This window comes from Mustelus asterias, unplaced genomic scaffold (assembly GCF_964213995.1).
Source record: "Mustelus asterias unplaced genomic scaffold, sMusAst1.hap1.1 HAP1_SCAFFOLD_35, whole genome shotgun sequence".
NCBI classification, from domain to species: Eukaryota; Metazoa; Chordata; class Chondrichthyes; order Carcharhiniformes; family Triakidae; genus Mustelus; species Mustelus asterias.
This window is the reverse complement of record NW_027590117.1, coordinates 4,846,397-4,863,792: the sequence shown is the minus strand read 5'-3', so window position 1 is coordinate 4,863,792 and position 17,396 is coordinate 4,846,397. Positions and strand designations below refer to the sequence as shown.

The 17,396-nt window shown below is 46.1% G+C and overlaps 2 protein-coding genes and 2 non-coding genes across 9 annotated transcripts in view; 2 read left to right on the top strand and 2 right to left on the bottom strand.

Moving 5' to 3' along the window:
* LOC144482285 (uncharacterized) overlaps positions 1-17,396 on the top strand; it is an 872,976-nt gene that overhangs the window by 79,706 nt on the left and 775,874 nt on the right. Inside the window, exon 2 of the mRNA XM_078201468.1 lies at positions 10,211-10,216. Within this exon, the coding sequence (XP_078057594.1) occupies positions 10,211-10,216 (6 nt within the window). The remainder of the gene's footprint in view (positions 1-10,210; positions 10,217-17,396) is intronic.
* LOC144482277 (uncharacterized) overlaps positions 1-17,396 on the bottom strand; it is a 411,284-nt gene that overhangs the window by 33,478 nt on the left and 360,410 nt on the right. For 2 of the 6 annotated variants that reach the window (XR_013495923.1, XM_078201458.1), the window contains exons 1-2: positions 1,555-1,780; positions 1,250-1,414 (exon numbers count right to left, since the gene is read on the bottom strand). The exons of 1 other annotated variant lie outside the window; for it this stretch is intronic. Coding sequence is in view for 2 of the 5 variants with exons in the window: in XM_078201458.1 (XP_078057584.1) it covers positions 1,250-1,358 (109 nt within the window). In the remaining 3 variants the exon portion in view is untranslated. Of the gene's footprint in view, positions 1-1,131; positions 1,415-1,554; positions 1,781-1,816; positions 1,860-17,396 lie in introns of those variants that run through there. 3 more of the 6 variants (XR_013495925.1, XR_013495924.1, XM_078201459.1) reach the window with 3 other exon arrangements.
* Positions 11,223-11,294, bottom strand: trnaw-cca (transfer RNA tryptophan (anticodon CCA)). Its single transcript has one exon. It is a non-coding gene; the product is annotated as a tRNA-Trp (tRNA).
* trnas-gcu (transfer RNA serine (anticodon GCU)) lies at positions 11,626-11,707 on the top strand. Its single transcript has one exon. It is a non-coding gene; the product is annotated as a tRNA-Ser (tRNA).

The window sequence follows — 17,396 nt, the reverse complement described above, 5'->3', positions numbered from 1 at the left end:
CCAGGTCAGCTAAAAGGGTGTGCTCCTGTTCTCAGAGAATAAAAGCCTATTAGTTTTCCCTCACTCTCAGAAGTCTCCGCGTTGTAATTGATAGTGCATCAATGATGTATAGAGCTTCGGTGAGGCCACAGCTGGAATTGTGTGTGCAGTTCTGGTTGTCACATTATAGAAAGGATGTGACTGCGTTGGAGGGGGTGCAGAGGAGACTTACCAGGGTGCTGCCTGGGATGGAACATTTAAGTTATGAAGAGAGGTTGGATACGCTTGGGTTGTTTTTGTTGAAGCAGAGAAGACTGAGGGGGCGACTTGATTGAGGGGAATGGACAGGGTGGATAGGGAGCAGCTGTTCCCCTTAGTTGAGGGGTCAGTTACGAGGGGACACAAGTTCAAAGTGAGGGGTGTGAGGTTTAGGGGGGAGTTGAGGAAAAATGTTTTTACCCAGAGGGTGGTGACAGTCAGGAATGCACTGCCTGGGAAAGTGGTGGAGGCGGGGTGCCTCACATCCTTTAAAAAGTACCTGGATGAGTACTTTGCATGCCATAACATTCAAGGCTATGGGCCAAGTGCTGGCAAGTGGGATTAGGTGCCCAGGTCAGGGCATTTCATGCATCGGTGCAGACTTGATGAGCTGAAGGGCCTCTTCTGCACTGTAATATTCTGTGATACATGGCCTTACTACCCAAGCTTGAAAAGTTCTTTACTCTCAGTTACTGTATTTTGTGTGTCATAATAAACTACAGAAATTTGGTTCATGTCTCAATAGTCAATTTGTTTATCCCACATAGAATTGTTGATATTTCAAAAGCGTTGCCTGATTCTGTGGTGAATGCTGAAAACGCAGTGACTTTTGGAAAACCTGTCAGAAACATAGTGTGATTTCTATTTATGTATTGTTTGATGTTGTTGCCGTTCTTGTTTTTAATACTGTGACTGTGTGGCAATCAAGATAAATAAATGAGTCATGATCGAACTGAATGGTGGAAAAGAGTCAATGCGCCTTGTGGGGGGCCAAGGATAGATCCTTGGGGGATTCGGGAGGTAACAGCACAGGAGTGGGAAGATAAACCATTGCGGGTGATGTTGTGCTTAAGACCAGAAAGAGAAGAATGGAACTGGGGAGTGCCATCTTACCCAGCTGAACAATCTCTCCACCTGTCCCCCACTATTGACAGAGTTGACTGCACCATCCTGCTCCAATACCTTCCCACTGTCAGGTCAGTGTTCACAGCAGATGAAGATGTTAATGTACCTGACAACCTGAGGAAACTAATGATGAATGAAGGGCTGGGCCTCAGGAAACGAGTGGAGCGAAAGCTGGAGTTCTCAATCATCTTCGTCTCGGTCGGCAGCTCCTCCATCTCAATGTGTGTGGTGAGATCAGGCCATTCTGCTCAGTCAGGAACACCCAGACTGACTGCAAGAGAGAGAGAGGCTGCAATTAGAACCAAACAATGAGGGAGACCCACTGAGAGTAACCAAGCCCTGGCCCCAGACACAGGGCACCGGAAGATTCCAGTATCTCTCCCTGGCCGATGCAGAGTGAGGTTCTGTAACCCGGTGTGGCACTGCGCCCCACACAAGAACACAGGAAGATCCCAGTCTCTGTGCTGATTGGTGTGACGGGGTTTGCAGCGCCGAGACTGGGGAGCTGCAGCGTGACATGTTTACACAGGAAGCCGCCATTCGAAACCCTGAGCTGCGGATTGATAGCCGGGCGGGGCGGGATTCCCGCTGCCAAAACCCTTCCCCCATCCGAAGCCCCACCGCCGGCTCAGGATCTGGGCCCGGGGACTGAAGCCACTGGCCGGACATTTACCGCCGCCCGGTGTCTGATGGGACCAGTGTGTACCCCCGCCCTCTGTCCAATCACAGTCACCGACCTGTGACCGACAGCTGAGAAAACCAATCAGAAATTGAGCCATTTCTGTTATCCAATAGACGCTCTGCGTTGATTGAGTGATGGCTGCATCATCCAATCAGTGAGCTCAGTCTGTCTGAAATGTGCGCGAACAATGGAAATGACGTTTTAATCTTGACCAATAGAGCGACATGCTTCAAACAACACCCGCCCACATCACGATTGACATCGGCATGAACCAATCGAAGAACGCCGCTGTAACACATACACCAATCGGAATGCGGCGCTGATGTTCGGCTCCAGCAACGTCACTCCCAGCCCAGCGTCATTGCGTCATACAATTCGATCCGCGGCGAAAACATAAGAACATAAGAAATAGGAGCAGGAGTAGGCCATCTAGCCCTTCGAGCCTGCCCCGCCATTCAATAAGATCATGGCTGATCTGACGTGGATCAGTACCACTTACCCGCCTGATCCCCATAACCCTTAATTCCCTTACCGATCAGGAATCCATCCATCCGCGCTTTAAACATATTCAGCGAGGTAGCCTCCACCACCTCAGTGGGCAGAGAATTCCAGAGATTCACCACCCTCTGGGAGAAGAAGTTCCTCCTCAACTCTGTCTTAAACCGACCCCCCTTTATTTTGAGGCTGTGTCCTCTAGTTTTAACTTCCTTACTAAGTGGAAAGAATCTCTCCGCCTCCACCCTATCCAGCCCCCGCATTATCTTATAAGTCTCCATAAGATCCCCCCTCATCCTTCTAAACTCCAACGAGTACAAACCCAATCTCCTCAGCCTCTCCTCATAATCCAAACCCCTCATCTCCGGTATCAACCTGGTGAACCTTCTCTGCACTCCCTCCAATGCCAATATATCCTTCCTCATATAAGGGGACCAATACTGCACACAGTATTCCAGCTGCGGCCTCACCAATGCCCTGTACAGGTGCATCAAGACATCCCTGCTTTTATATTCTATCCCCTTCGCAATATAGGCCAACATCCCATTTGCCTTCTTGATCACCTGTTGTACCTGCAGACTGGGCTTTTGCGTCTCATGCACAAGGACCCCCAGGTCCCTTTGCACGGTAGCATGTTTTAATTTGTTTCCATTGAGATAGTAATCCCATTTGTTATTATTTCCTCCAAAGTGTATAACCTCGCATTTCTCAACGTTATACTCCATTTGCCATATCCTCGCCCACTCACTCAGCCTGTCCAAATCTCTCTGCAGATCTTCTCCGTCCTCCACACGATTCACTTTTCCACTTATCTTTGTGTCGTCTGCAAACTTCGTTACCCTACACTCCGTCCCCTCCTCCAGATCATCTATATAAATGGTAAATAGTTGCGGCCCGAGTACCGATCCCTGCGGCACGCCACTAGTTACCTTCCTCCAACCGGAAAAACACCCATTTATTCCGACTCTTTGCTTCCTGTCGGATAGCCAGTCCCCAATCCACTTTAACACACTACCCCCAACTCCGTGTGCCCTAATCTTCTTCAGTAGCCTTTTATGGGGCACCTTATCAAACGCCTTTTGGAAATCCAAAAACACCGCATCCACCGGTTCTCCTCCATCAACCGCCCTAGTCACATCTTCATAAAAATCCAACATGTTCGTCAAGCACGACTTTCCCCTCATGAATCCATGCTGCGTCTGATTGATCGAACCATTTCTATCCAGATGCCCTGCTATCTCCTCTTTAATAATGGATTCCAGCATTTTCCCTACTACAGACGTTAAGCTGACCGGCCTATAGTTACCCGCCTTTTGTCTCCTTCCTTTTTTAAACAGCGGCGTAACATTAGCCGTTTTCCAATCAACCGGCACTACCCCAGAATGCAACGAGTTTTGATAAATAATCACTAACGCATCCACTATTACCTCTGACATTTCTTTCAATACCCTGGGATGCATTCCATCCGGACCCGGGGACTTGTCCACCTTCAGTCCCATTAGTCTACCCAGCACTGCCTCTCTGGTAACATTAATTGTATTAAGTATTTCTCCTGCTGCCAACCCTCTATCGTTAATATTTGGCAAACTATTTGTGTCCTCCACCGTGAAGACCGACACAAAAAACTTATTTAAAGACTCAGCCATATCCTCATTTCCCACTATTAACTCCCCCCTCTCGTCCTCCAAGGGTCCAACATTCACTCTAGCCACTCTATTCCTTTTTATATATTTATAAAAACTTTTACTATCATTTTTTATATTAATTGCTAGCCTAGCTTCATAGTCTATCCTTCCTTTCTTTATCGCTTTCTTAGTCTCTCTTTGTTGTTTCTTAAATTTTTCCCAATCACTTGTTTCTCCACTATTTTTGGCCACTCTGTACGCAGCTGTTTTTATTTTAATACTCTCCTTTATTTCCTTCGTTATCCACGGCTGGTTCTCCCTTTTCTTACAATCCTTGTTTTTTGCTGGAATATATTTTTGCTGAGAACTGAAAAGGATCTCCTTAAAAATCCTCCACTGTTCCTCAGCTATCCTACCTGCCAGCCTGCTCTCCCAGTCTACCTTAGCCAATTCATCCCTCATCCTATCATATTTCCCTCTGTTCAAACAGAGGACACTGGTTTGGGACCAAACTTTCTCCTCTTCCATCTGAATCAGAAATTCGACCATATTGTGGTCACTAGACCCAAGAGGGTCCTTCACAATAAGATCCTTAATTCTACCTACCTCGTTACACAATACCAGATCCAAAATAGCTCGTTCCCTCGTCGGTTCCGTAACATGCTGTTCAAGGAAACTATCCCGACAGCATTCTAAGAACTCTTCCTCCATTCCACCCTTACCGACTTGAGTCTGCCAGTCAATGTGCATGTTGAAGTCCCCCATGATTATTGCCGTTCCGTTTTTACACGCATCCCTTATCTGCTTGTTTATAGCCCTCCCCACCTCAACATTATTATTTGGGGGCCTATATACCACACCTACTAGTGTCTTTCTCCCTCTACTATTCCTCATCTCTACCCATAATGATTCCACGTTTTGTTCCTCAGAGCCTATGTCATCCCTCAGTACTACCCTGATATTATCTCTTATTAATAGCGCGACCCCACCACCTTTTCCTTCCTGTCTATTCTTCCTAAACGCCTGATACCCCTGGATATTCATCTCCCAGTCCTGGTCACCTTTCAGCCACGTTTCTGTAATGGCCACTAGATCGTACCCACTCGTGCTGATTTGCACCATCAACTCATATACCTTGTTCCGAATGCTTCGTGCATTCAGGCAAAGTGTCCTTATTCCAGCTTTTATCTGGACCCGCTTTGATGAGTCGCGAACACCCTCTCCCTCTACTCCCTTATCTAAATTACCGCCTTCATTCACTTGCACCCTCTCCTCTACCATTAATTTTGTAATTCCCCTTACCCCTGCATCCTCCACCCCATCAATTAGTTCCTTGATCCTAGTCAACTCTTCTAGCTCCCCTCCCCCCAACCTATCTAGTTTAAATTCTCCCCAGTAACTTTAGCCAACCTACCGGCCAGGATATTGGTCCCCGTGTGATTCAAGTTCCACCCGTTTTTTGTATACAGATCACCCCTGCCCCTAAAGAGGTCCCAATGGTCCAGGAACCTGAATCCCTGCCCCCTGCACCAGTCCCTCAGCCACACATTCATCTTCCACCTCACTCCATTCCTGCCCTCACCTTCCCGTGGCACAGGCAGTAATCCTGAGATTACTACCTTTGCTTTCCTCTTTCTCAGCTGTCTCCCTAATTCCCTGTACTCCCTTTTCATGACCCCTTCTCCCTTCCTACCCACATCAGCGGTACCAATATGTACCGCTACCTCAGGCTCCTCTCCCTCCCACCTCAGGATTTCCGGGACGCGACTAGCGACATCCTGGATCCCGGCCCCAGGGAGGCAGACCACCATGCGAGAATCCCGCCTACCTCCGCAGAAACGCCTGTCTGTCCCCTTCACCATCGAGTCCCCGATTAATACCGCCTTCCTCCTCTTTTCCTTAGCCCTCTGAGTTACAGGGCTGGACTCCACTGCGGAGACACGGCCACTGCTGCTTCCCCCAGGCGGGCTGTCCCCCCCAGCAGTACTCAAGCAGGAGTACTTGTTGTGCAGGGGCAAATCCACTGGGGTGCTCTCAACCACCCTAGCCTTACCCTTCCTGGCCATCACCCACTTGGCCTCCTCCCGTTGCCCTGGTGTGACCACCTGATGATAGCTCTTGTCTATCACCTCCTCATTCTCCCTCATCAGCCTAAGATCCTCGAGCTGCAGTTCCAGCTCCCTAACACGGTCCCTCAGGAACCGCAGCTCGACACACCCCTCACAGATGTGGATGTCCGGGAGGCCAGATGCCTCCAGGACCTCCCACATCCTACACTGGGAACAACACACTGGTTTCACACTCATACTGGACACTTTATGTCAAGTAAGACAGTGAAAAGTTAATAAGAGTGTAAGGAAACAAAAAAATAAATAATTAATTAAAGTCAGAAAACCCACTCTCTTACCCTCAGCCTGCTCCTGGGAACAAATCCCTGATATTAACAACTGATATTAAACCCAAACAACTGAGATTAAACCTAAACAACTGAGATTAAACCCAAACAACTGATATTAAACCCAGAACAACTGAGATTAAACCCAGAACAACTGATATTAAACCCAAACAACTGAGATTAAACCCAAAACAACTGAGATTAAACCTAAACAACTGATATTAAACCCAAACAACTGATACTAAATCCAAACAACTGATATTAAACCCAAACAACTGATACTAAATCCAAACAACTGATATTAAATCCAAACAACTGATACTCAATTTCTCATTTCTCATTCGCGTTTCCTACATTTATTTCCTTATAATAAATAATAACAAATGAGAAATCAGACAGCTGGAGGCGGGTAAAGAATCCTTAAAGCGGAACCGCTATTAGAATTACCGTTGTACAACTCTAATTTACTTACGATAGTTAAAGCAACAACAGGATTGGTGAAAGTCAGAGCGTGAGAGAAGTAGAACTGGGGGAAAGGAAGGAGGAAATAAATGTAGGAAACGCGATAGAAATGAAAGGAGAGGAAAGGAAGATGGAAGCAGTGAGGTTTAGAGAGGGAATTCTGGAGCTGAGTCCCTGAGAATTGAAAGCATAGCCATCACTGGTGGAGTGAATCGATGATGTGGAGATGCTGTTTCTGGGGGTGTTTCCGAGTCGGGAATGGTGGAAATGATCTTTATTTTTCTGCATGTTGCAAACTAAAGTCTCATCTGCTTCTCAGAAGGAATGCTCAGTGAGCTGGGGCTAAGTTTCTGAGTTAGCACCCACACAAGCTTTACCTGCAGCCTGGAGCTCAATTACTGAAGCGGGATTTTGTCTTTCTCATCAGGACGGTGCAGGCTGAACAGGTGCAGTGTTGCAGTGAGGAAAATGAAAAAGAGAATTGGTGCAATGACACAACCTTATTTGGCTGCAGTTTTTACTGAACGGGGTTTGTGTTGGTTCACTGGGTTAGGATCACTGACTGCATGTATTTGTGGAGTGTTTTAGGTTCATTTATTAACATCGCAAGTAGGCTTACATTAAAACTGCAATGAAGTTACTGTGAAAATTCCCCAGTCGCCACACTCCAGCGCCTGTTCGGATACACTGAGGGAGAATTTAACATGGTCAATGCACCTAACAAGTGCATTTTTCGGACTGTGGGAGGAAAATGGAGCACCTGGAGAACACTCACGCAGACACAGGGAAACGTGCAGACACTGAACAGATAGTGATCCAAGCCGGGAAGCAAACCCGGGTCACTGGCACTGTGAGGCAGCAGTGCTAACCACTGTGCAACCATGAGGAGAGGGTGCTGACACATGTCCGTGAGAAGCCAAGTCTGACGATAATAGCGAGAGTCATACAGTACAGAAGAGGCGCTTTGACCCATCACGTCTGCACCAACAAACCTACATTAAATCTACAAGTATTCCTACCTTTCAGCACTTGGCTCGTAGCATTGAAAGTTATGACATTTCAAGTGTTCATCCACATACTTTGTAAAATTAGTGAGTTTTCCCACCTCTACTACCTCTCCAGGCATTGCAATCCAGACTCTGACCATGCTTTGGATGAAAAAATGTTTCTCTCAAATCCCCTCTAAACTTTCTGCCCCTCACCTTAAAATTCTGCTTCCTTGGTATCAACCCTGCAACTAGGAGGAACAGCTGCTTCCTATCCACCCTTTCCATAACCCTCATAATCTTATACACCTCAATCAGGTCTCCCCTCAGCCTTCTCTGCTGTAAAGAAAATGACGCGAGCCTATATAGTCTCTCTTCCTAGTTCAAATTCTCCATCCCATTTCTTTAGAATAGAGATGAGGAGAAATTTCTTCAGCCAGAGAGTGGTAGGTCTGTGGAATTCATTGCCACAGAGGGCTGTGGAGGCCGAGACGTTGAGCGTCTTCAAGACAGAAATTGATAAATTCTTGATTTCTCGAGGAATTAAGGGCTATGGGGAGAGAGCGGGTAAATGGAGTTGAAATCAACCATGATTGAATGGTGGAGTGGACCCGATGGGCCGAATGGCCTTACTTCCGCTCCTATGTCTTATGGTCTTATGGTCTTATCCCAGTCAACATCCTGGTGAATGGCCTCTGCACCCTCTCCAGTACAATCATATCCTTTCTCCAGTGATTTGACCAGAACTGCACTCAGTGCTCCAACTATGGCCTCACCAAAGTTTTGTATAGCTCCAACATTGTCTTGCTGCTCTTATAATCATACATTAATACTCCATTCCTCATGTTTCATGAATCTTCACAAGTCACAGAGTGAAAGGCTCTTTTATCATCAAAAAATACAATGTACGGCAGCTGGAGCTTTCCCTTGTATTTTCAGGGATCTAGGAATCAGTGGATCATCTAGAGATAGAACGAAAAGAATATTTCACAGTATTTATTCACATGGTACTAACATCAGGTTGCAGTAGTTATGAGCTGACTGTGTGGCCTTATGGATAAAGTGTCTGACTTTGGTGTTTGTAGTAATGATATCAGAAAATTGCAGGTTTGAGTTCTGTCATGGTCGTTTCTGGTGGAGCATCCTGGGAACCGATCTCCCACATCATATTAAATCCACATTTTCTTCCAAACATTGCAGGGTGCTTTCTCAGAATGTAGGTCCTTGTTATTTTATTAATTCAATTCTAAAATAATCTTAGCTCTGACCAATTCCACAATATCTGTTTGATCTGGATAAATTATTGATGTTCCCAACTAGAGCAAAATGCTTTGTATTGATTGGGTGATTGAAGTTCTGTGGAGGCAATTCTAATTTCCTCAGGACGAGGTTTAATAATGAGCTGAATGAAGTGTTTTTGTTTACAGGGATGAAAGGTTATGTCACTGGGCTGGTAAACCAGAGGCCCGCACTGATCTTTGGAGGCATGGAGTAAGTCCCACCATGGCAGCTGGTGAAATTTAAATTAACTGATTTGATACACAGAATCATTGATCAAAAACAGAAACAGGAGTAGGCCATTCGGCCGAAATAAGTCTGGACTTGAAACCAAGCCTCAGAAATGGCGGCCTTGAAATTCCTGTTGATTGGTTTCCCACAGGAAACATTTTCACTGAACAACAGAGAACATTTCACACAACAGGAAACACCTTTGCAGAACAGAAAATAAAAATTCTGCTCAAGATGGCTCATATTTACATAACCGGGAATCTGGTCAGACCCCATTTGGAATATTGTGAGCAGTTTTGGGCACCATATCTAAGGAAGGATGTGCTGGCCTTGGAAAGGGTCCAGAGGAGGTTCACAAGAATGGTCCCTGGAATGAAGAGCTTGTCGTATAAGGAACAGTTGAGGACTCTGGATCTGTATTCCTTCGAGTTTAGAAGAATGAGGGGGCATCTTATTGAAACTTACAGGATACTGCGAGGCCCGGATAGAGTGGGCATGGAGAGGATGTTTCCACTCGTAGGAAAAATTAGAAACAGAGGGCACAACCTCAGGCAAAAGGGACGATTCTTTAAAACAGAGATGAGGATGAATTTATTCAGCCAGAGAGTGGTGAATCTGTGGAACTCTTTGCTGCAGAAGGCTGTGGAGGTCGGGTCATTGCGTGTCTTTAAGACAGAAATAGATAGATTCTTGATTAATAAGGGGATCATGGGTTATGGGGAAAAGGCAGGATAATGAGGATGAGGGAAATATATGATTGAATGGTGGAGCAGACTCAAAGGTCCAAGTGGCATAATTCTGCTCCCATGTCTTATGAATATATTTACACAACAGGGATGAATTTGACACAACCACAATAAAGATCTGTCAACGGCAGAGACACAGTTTCACAACAGAGAGAACAGTTACACAGCAGAGAGTGCAGTTACACCTACATGAAATTAATTTTAAAACAAGGTCTATCTTTATGTAACAGAAGATCCCTTTTCAAACATAATCAGTTGTTCCATCTCAGTATCTTGTTGGTTTGTTGGGTACCTTCTCTGTCTATCGCTCTGTGTGTGTCCTGAACATCTCTTACTGCTTCTCTGTGTGTCTTTCTCTGTCTGTTTGATTCGGGCTGATGTTAAGTGTTATTGTCCAGCCAGGGTGCGCTTCCCAACACGTGGGTCTTGTTTGAAATACAAATACAATGAATAGTTTCCTCTCACCCATGCAACAGGAATAGGCAGGAAGCGGCAACGTTTCGGGGCAGAGTGGCTGGACCCATAACCCAGAGGTTGATGGATCGAAGCCATCATCTGCTATCATGTTCTCACGAACATCAAATCGTAACATTCGGCTGCTGCCCAAAGGTAAATCTGGGTTTTCTCGACAGTAAATTTGTTTCATCATCTTGATTTTCATTAACTGGGAACACAGCGCATATGTCCCAGGTTCACAGGAAGTAGTCTCACAACACCAGGTGAAAGTCCAACAGGTTTATTTGGTAGCATGAGCTGTCGGAGAGTTGCCCTTTCATTAAATGGTTGGACAGCTTATTCAGCCAAAAGCACGGGATTAATTCCTGTATCGGTTGAGATTGTTCATGAAGGCCCGGCTTCGAAGCCTTGCTCCTCTCCTGACGTGTGAATCATCCTGTTAAATCGCCACAGTCAGCTGTCTCCTTTGATGACCCATAGGAACATCTGAGTCTGTGGACCTTGCTTTAATTTTGCAAGCAATGAACACCTCATAACTCTGACACATTGTTTCAGATATAAAACTGTGCAAAAACAAAACTGAGCATGCGAACCGGAAGCATCCCTAAAATATAATTTCTACCATCGTTTTGAAATTTGCCATTTCGGGAACAATCGCAAACAATCAACTTTACCAAGATACCAATTTTACCCAGACACAAAATCCGACGTAGAAAAGCTTCGTGAGCCTGACGTGATTTGAACACGCAACCTTCTGATCTGGAGTCAGGCGCGCTACCGTTGCGCCACAAGCTCAGACTGCTTGCTGCATTTTACATCCGGGTTATGTTCGGTGAATTGAAAATCAAACTGGGACCAGGGAATGGAACTGTCTCCCTCTTTACTTTCTGTGGTTCCACATCGAATGGAAGAGTAGCAGCGAACCAGATTAACAAGAAAGCAGCAACACAGCATTATCCTGTGGGAGAAATATGTTCTTTGTTACGGGTGTTAAAACACCCTGGTTTGGTGAGAAGTCAAAAGAGAAAACGCTAGAAAATCTCAGCAGGTCTGGCAGCATCCGCAAGGAGAGAAAAAAGCTGACATTTCGAGCCCTTTGTCAAAGCTTGGTGAGAAGTTATTGCGTGACGAGGTGGCCGAGTGGTTAAGGCGATGGACTGCTAATCCATTGTGCTCTGCACGCGTGGGTTCGAATCCCATCCTCGTCGGTGATGGTTCGTTCAGTGTTTTGAGGTTCCAAGATGAAGTTTGAACACTCAGGCTTGAGAGAATCGTCCAGAACAATTCGATATTCCCATAATTCTCATCCTCTGAGAAACTCGATCTGACAGTCAATTCAAATCAGGGCACCCGCTTTGGACACGAGTTTGCCACCATGTCAACATGTGGTTTCGGAAGCTCCAAAGCAGACGCCAGTGGCACATTTTGTCTTTCCGGAATCGGCAGGTCAGCCATGAAAATTAGTGCTCTATTAGCTGGTTTGGCCATGCTAAATAGCCCCTTCGTGTCAGGGGGATTAGCATGGTAAACATATGGGATCACGGGGATTCATTCTGGGTGGGATTGTTGTCGGTGTAGGCTTGATGGGCCGAATGTCCTCCAAGTTCGAGGCGGCAGTTTCGCTTCTCTGAGAAGATTGACACACCAGTTCCTAATTTCTTCAAATTTTACCCAGAAAGCTGACTCCGATGAGATTCGGACCCACAACCTTTGAACATTTCACAAGACAATGACTAGCAGTCTAACATGCTGGTACCCACTGCCGCAAACAGGTCCACAGCAGACGCCATTTCCCTGGCCCTGCACTCAACCCTGGAACACCTAGATAACAAGGCTACCTCTGTCAGACTCCTATTTATTGACTACAGCTCAGCCTTCAACACCATTATTCCCAGGAAACTCATCTCCAAACTCTGTGGCCTGGGCCTCGGCACCTCCCTCTGCGACTGGATCCTGAACTTCCGAACTCACAGACTTACCTCGAATGGACTTACTTTGCATGAAGTTGATCTTTCTCTCCACCCTAGCTATGACTGTAACACTACATTCTGCACTCTCTTGTTTCCTTCTCTATGAATGGTATGCCTTGTCTATATAGTGCACAAGAAACAATACTTTAACAATACTTTTTCACTGTATGTTAACACATGTGACAATAATAAATCAAATGAAATCAAATCAAAAATGCCATTCTTTGTGCCACAGAGACATTGCTGCAGCAACTATTCCCCGTTCCCATCTGGCAATTTCTGATGTCGTCGAACAGACAGTTGAAAAGTTCAGCAATTGGGCAGCGATTACATTTCAAAAATACTTTATCATCATTAAAATATTTTGGGACGTCCTATGGTTGTGAAAAGAGCTACAGATATTCCAGTCGAACTCCGAAAGGACACAGACAGGTTGGTGGAATGGGAGGACATGTGGCAGATGATGAATGAAGTGATTCATTTTGGTGGGAATAACACAAAGCGACAATATAAAATAAAGGAATTAATTCCAAAAGCTGGTGCAAGAACAGCAGGACATATTTGGACATGTGTATATGTCATTGAAGGTGGCAGGACAGTTTTTAAGAGCCGTTATTAAAACATACTGTATCCTCCAGTTTATAACTGAAAACAAGAAGTTCATACAAATTTACGGCAAAGAAAATGCAGATGTGCTGTTAGATATTTTCAGCCTTGCCCCTCGCCTGAGGTGTAGTAATCCTGAGGCTAAATCAACACCATTAAGCTCTCCCTGTTGAGATGGGGAACAGCGGATGGTCATTTGGGATTATGGTAACTTTACCTTTATATCTGTGCCATATTCAGAATATGTTTTGCATTATCTGCTGATTTTCGAGGATTGGGATCTTTCTGATTCTGTTGGTAGAACTGTGCGTGTACAAGCAATTTGTTCTGGCGGTCAGCTCCCGGAACAGTAAACTAGTTTGGAATCCATTCTGTATTTGCAAACTCTGGGATTGTAAACAAGTTGATGGATCTCCTCATTCTGAATCTTCAATGCATTTTTTCAGCGTCGCTGACTGGGCTTGCATTTTTAAAAAATTAATTCATGGGACATGGGTGCCACTGGCTGACCAGTATTTATTGCCCAACTCTAGTTGCCTGCGGGCAATTGAGAGTCAACCACATTGCTGTGGCTCTGGAATCACATGTCGGCCAGACTGTGTAAAGACGGCAGATTGTGGTCCCTGGAGGACCAGATAGATTAATACAACAATCGACAAAGGTTTCATAGTCATCAGGAGATCCTTAATTCCACATATTTTTTATTGAATTCAAATTCCACTGCCTTGTCAGGATTTGAACCCGGGTCCCCAGAATACGAGCTAAGTTTCAGATTTCAGCGATGATACCACAAGGCAAGGTCTCCAAATTTCCTTTGAACTGAGTGGCTTGGTAGGCCACCTCCGAGGGCCTACAACATTGTTGTGGGTCGGGAGTTGTATGTAAGCCAGTCCAGGTAAGAATTCCTTCCCTGAAGAGCATTAGTGCTTGAGTTGTCTTTTTTTACGAAAGTTGATTCAAGGCCATTAATTCCAGATTTTTTATTGATTTTGAATTTCGCCATCTGTCGTGGTGGGAGATGTGTGAGTGTTGGTCTGTGAGAGCTTGTGTGGGTGTGTGTGTGGGTGTGTGTGAGAGAGAGAGTGATGGAGATTCACTCATTTTCAGTGAATGTGAATTAACCCCTTATATTCATACACGGACACTGTGATCCCCTTGCCCTTGCGAATTCCTAAGAAGTAATTATACCACTTATATCCGTTGTCGTAGCGTCTGCATGGTTTCCCCAATGTACCATGCCTCGGGACATCCTTTCCTGCAGCGTATCAGGTACCTGCAGACGCTACGACAACGGATGAATGAACACCGCTCGACAATCACCAGGCAAGACTGTTCTCTTCCTGTGGGGGAGCACTTCAGCAGTCACGGGCATTCAGCCTTGGATCTTCAGGTAAGCGTTTTCCAAGGCGGCCTTCACGACACACGACAGCGCAGAGTCGCTGAGCAGAAACTGATAGCCAAGTTCCGCACACATGAGGACGGCCTAAACCGGGATGTTGGATTTATGTCACATTATCAGTAACCCCCACACCTTTCCCCCTGATCTTGCAGAATCTTACTAGCTGTTCTGTCTGGAGACAATACACATCTCTTTAGCCTGTGTTTAATGTTCCCTCCACCCACATTATCTGTACCTTTAAGACCTGGCTGGCTGTAGAGATTTGCATTCTCATCAGTATTCTGTAACTTGATTTCTGTGTCTCTGTGCACAGTTGGAGAACAGATTTTCACTCCATCTGACGAAGGGGCAGCGCTCCGAAAGGTTATGGTATTTGCTACCAAATAAACCTGTTGGAATTTAACCTGGTGTTGTGAGACTTCTTACTGTCCTTTCCCTCTGCCTGACATGATGATTCTTCACTCAGATCTCTGCACAATATGAGAGGAAATCTTTCAGGCTCCTTTTATACAGCCCGCCCCGACCTGACTGAGGAAGGAGGAGTGAGAGAGCAGAGAGGGGAGGAGACAGAGTGAAGAATAAACACAGAGCGGGAGGGAGGAGAGAGCCGACTGACGCACACACACAGAACGGCCCCTGATCTTTCAGCTCCACCTCCAGTTTCTGCAACCGCCAATTTCAACCCGTTTATTAACAATGGAAGCGAAACACAGCTCCCACACAAACCCGTCACAAACAAGTGTTTCCACAAACCTGCAACTTTGAAATATGGAATCAAAGAGAAAATGCTGCAAATAATCAGCAGCTCCGGCAGCTTTTGTGAAGAGAGAGAGAGAGACAGAGTTAACGTTTCGGGTCGTGACTTTGTTCTTTTGTGTTTTTAAACCTGGTCCGTAATAATTCCCAGTCAGTCATATTCCGACCTAAACACAGTCGATTCTATAGCAAGAATCTTCCTCCGCAACATCCTCACACACATCTGCTTCTCGCTGTTTGCAAACACTTTAATGAAGCTGCTTGGGGCAATCTCCTGTGTTAAAATTAAGGGAGTCAGGATGGCCGAGCGGTCTAAGGCCGCAGTCTCCTCTGGAGGCGTGGGTTCAAATCCCACTCCTCACATTGATGTTTGGCTCAGAATTGCCGTCTCACAGCGCCAGGCACCTGGGTTCGATTCCCGGCTGAGGTCACTGTCTGTGTGAAGTTTGAACATTCTCCCTCGGCTTTCTCCGGTTTCCTCCCGCACACCAAAGTGCGTGTTAGGTTGACTGGCCATGCTAAATTGCACCGGAGTGTCGGGGAGTAAATAGGGTCATGGGGATCCGGACTGGGTGGGATTGTGGTCGGTGCAGACTCGATGGGACGATTGGCCTCCTTCTGCACTGCAGGGATTCGGTTAAAAATGAAGCGCGAATGCGGTGTTTAGCCGCCAGTGTTACTGAATCTACCAGACATCTTTATTATGAGAGAAAGTGGCGATTGAGCAAATGAAATTCAGCCTCTACTCTGTTTCGCTTTAGTCTGAATTTGAAATGATCTCTATTGAGAATGAGCCGGGCCGCGGGACAGGAATCATTTTCTTGCGGGATCAGCTCCTTCCTGAGAGATGTGGGTGGCTCTGAGAAGAGCCTTTGGGTTCAGAGGTTTACAATTTGCTCGGGTTGCTTCACTTCTTTCCTGACACTTTCTTCGCTTTTGCTGCTTTCACTTTGGGTTTGGCCTTCGATTTAGTCACTTTTTTGACAGACTTTCCGCCCGTCACCTTCTTCACAGGAGACTTTTTCTTCAGGGCTGCTTTCTTCACCGCCTTTTTTGGAGTTGCCGCCTTCTTGCTGCTTGTTTTCTTCACTGTTGATTTCTTCACTGGAGTTTTCTTTGCTGCGGGTTTCTTGGCTGCGGGTTTCTTGGCTGCTGCTTTCTTTGTTGTCACCTTCTTGGCCGCTGTTTTCTTTACTAAAGATTTCTTGGCTGTTGGTTTCTTCACCTTCTTTCCCATTTTCCCCGGGCTTTCCTTCTTGCGAGTTTGAAGGAGCCGGAGGCGCCCTGTCCCTTTGTCTGCGCCAGAGAGCCTTTCTCCACCTTCCTCTTGATCGTTAACCTGATCTGGGAGACGCGCTTCCCCACATCCACTCCACTGCCAGCCAAAGCTTTCTTTATCGCGGCCAGGGACATCCCCTTGCGATCGCTACAACCCGCCACAACATTGAGGATCTGCTCGCCTAACTTGGGACCGGCTGCCGCAGGTCGGGGAGCCGCCTTCTTCTTCCTGGGAGACTTCACTTGAGCGGGAGCGGCTGGAGGAGCCGTTTCGGCGGCCGCAGTTTCAGTCATATCCGAGAGTGTGTGGAAAATCTGTGTGAGTCAGAACTGGATCCGAAATGAATCCAGTGGTGGCGGCACAGAGCAACTTAAAGGCAGAGAGCGGACGGAGCAGGGACAAGCTGCTGTCAGCTCCCGGCTCCTCCAGCCTCTCAGTGTTTCTCTCTCCTAACAAACTCTCCCATTGCAATGAAATTCCGCCTCTCCAGAGATCCAGCTCACATCCTTCATGTCTCTGACACACGAATGTTTGCTGTTGAAAAGGTTTCACTCGAACTGAGAACTCCATTTTCCACTGAAACCCGTTTTACTGCTGCACTGATCGAGCTCTCACACTCGATAGCTGACATGTTCTCTACTTTTCAACTGAAATCTTGAATTTAGCGAACCATTTGCCTTGAAATCTCACTTTGGGGCTCAGCAGGGGGATTAAGGGAATCTTTGATCGGAAAATTGTTCTATTTTACACAAGAGAGACTCGGTGATCTCATGATCAGAACAGACACACAAACACAGTTGGATTAGTCTGACTCCCCCCCGTCCCTTTCATACACTCTCTCTTACACAATATTCACATCTACACATCACAGGACAAAACTTTTACCA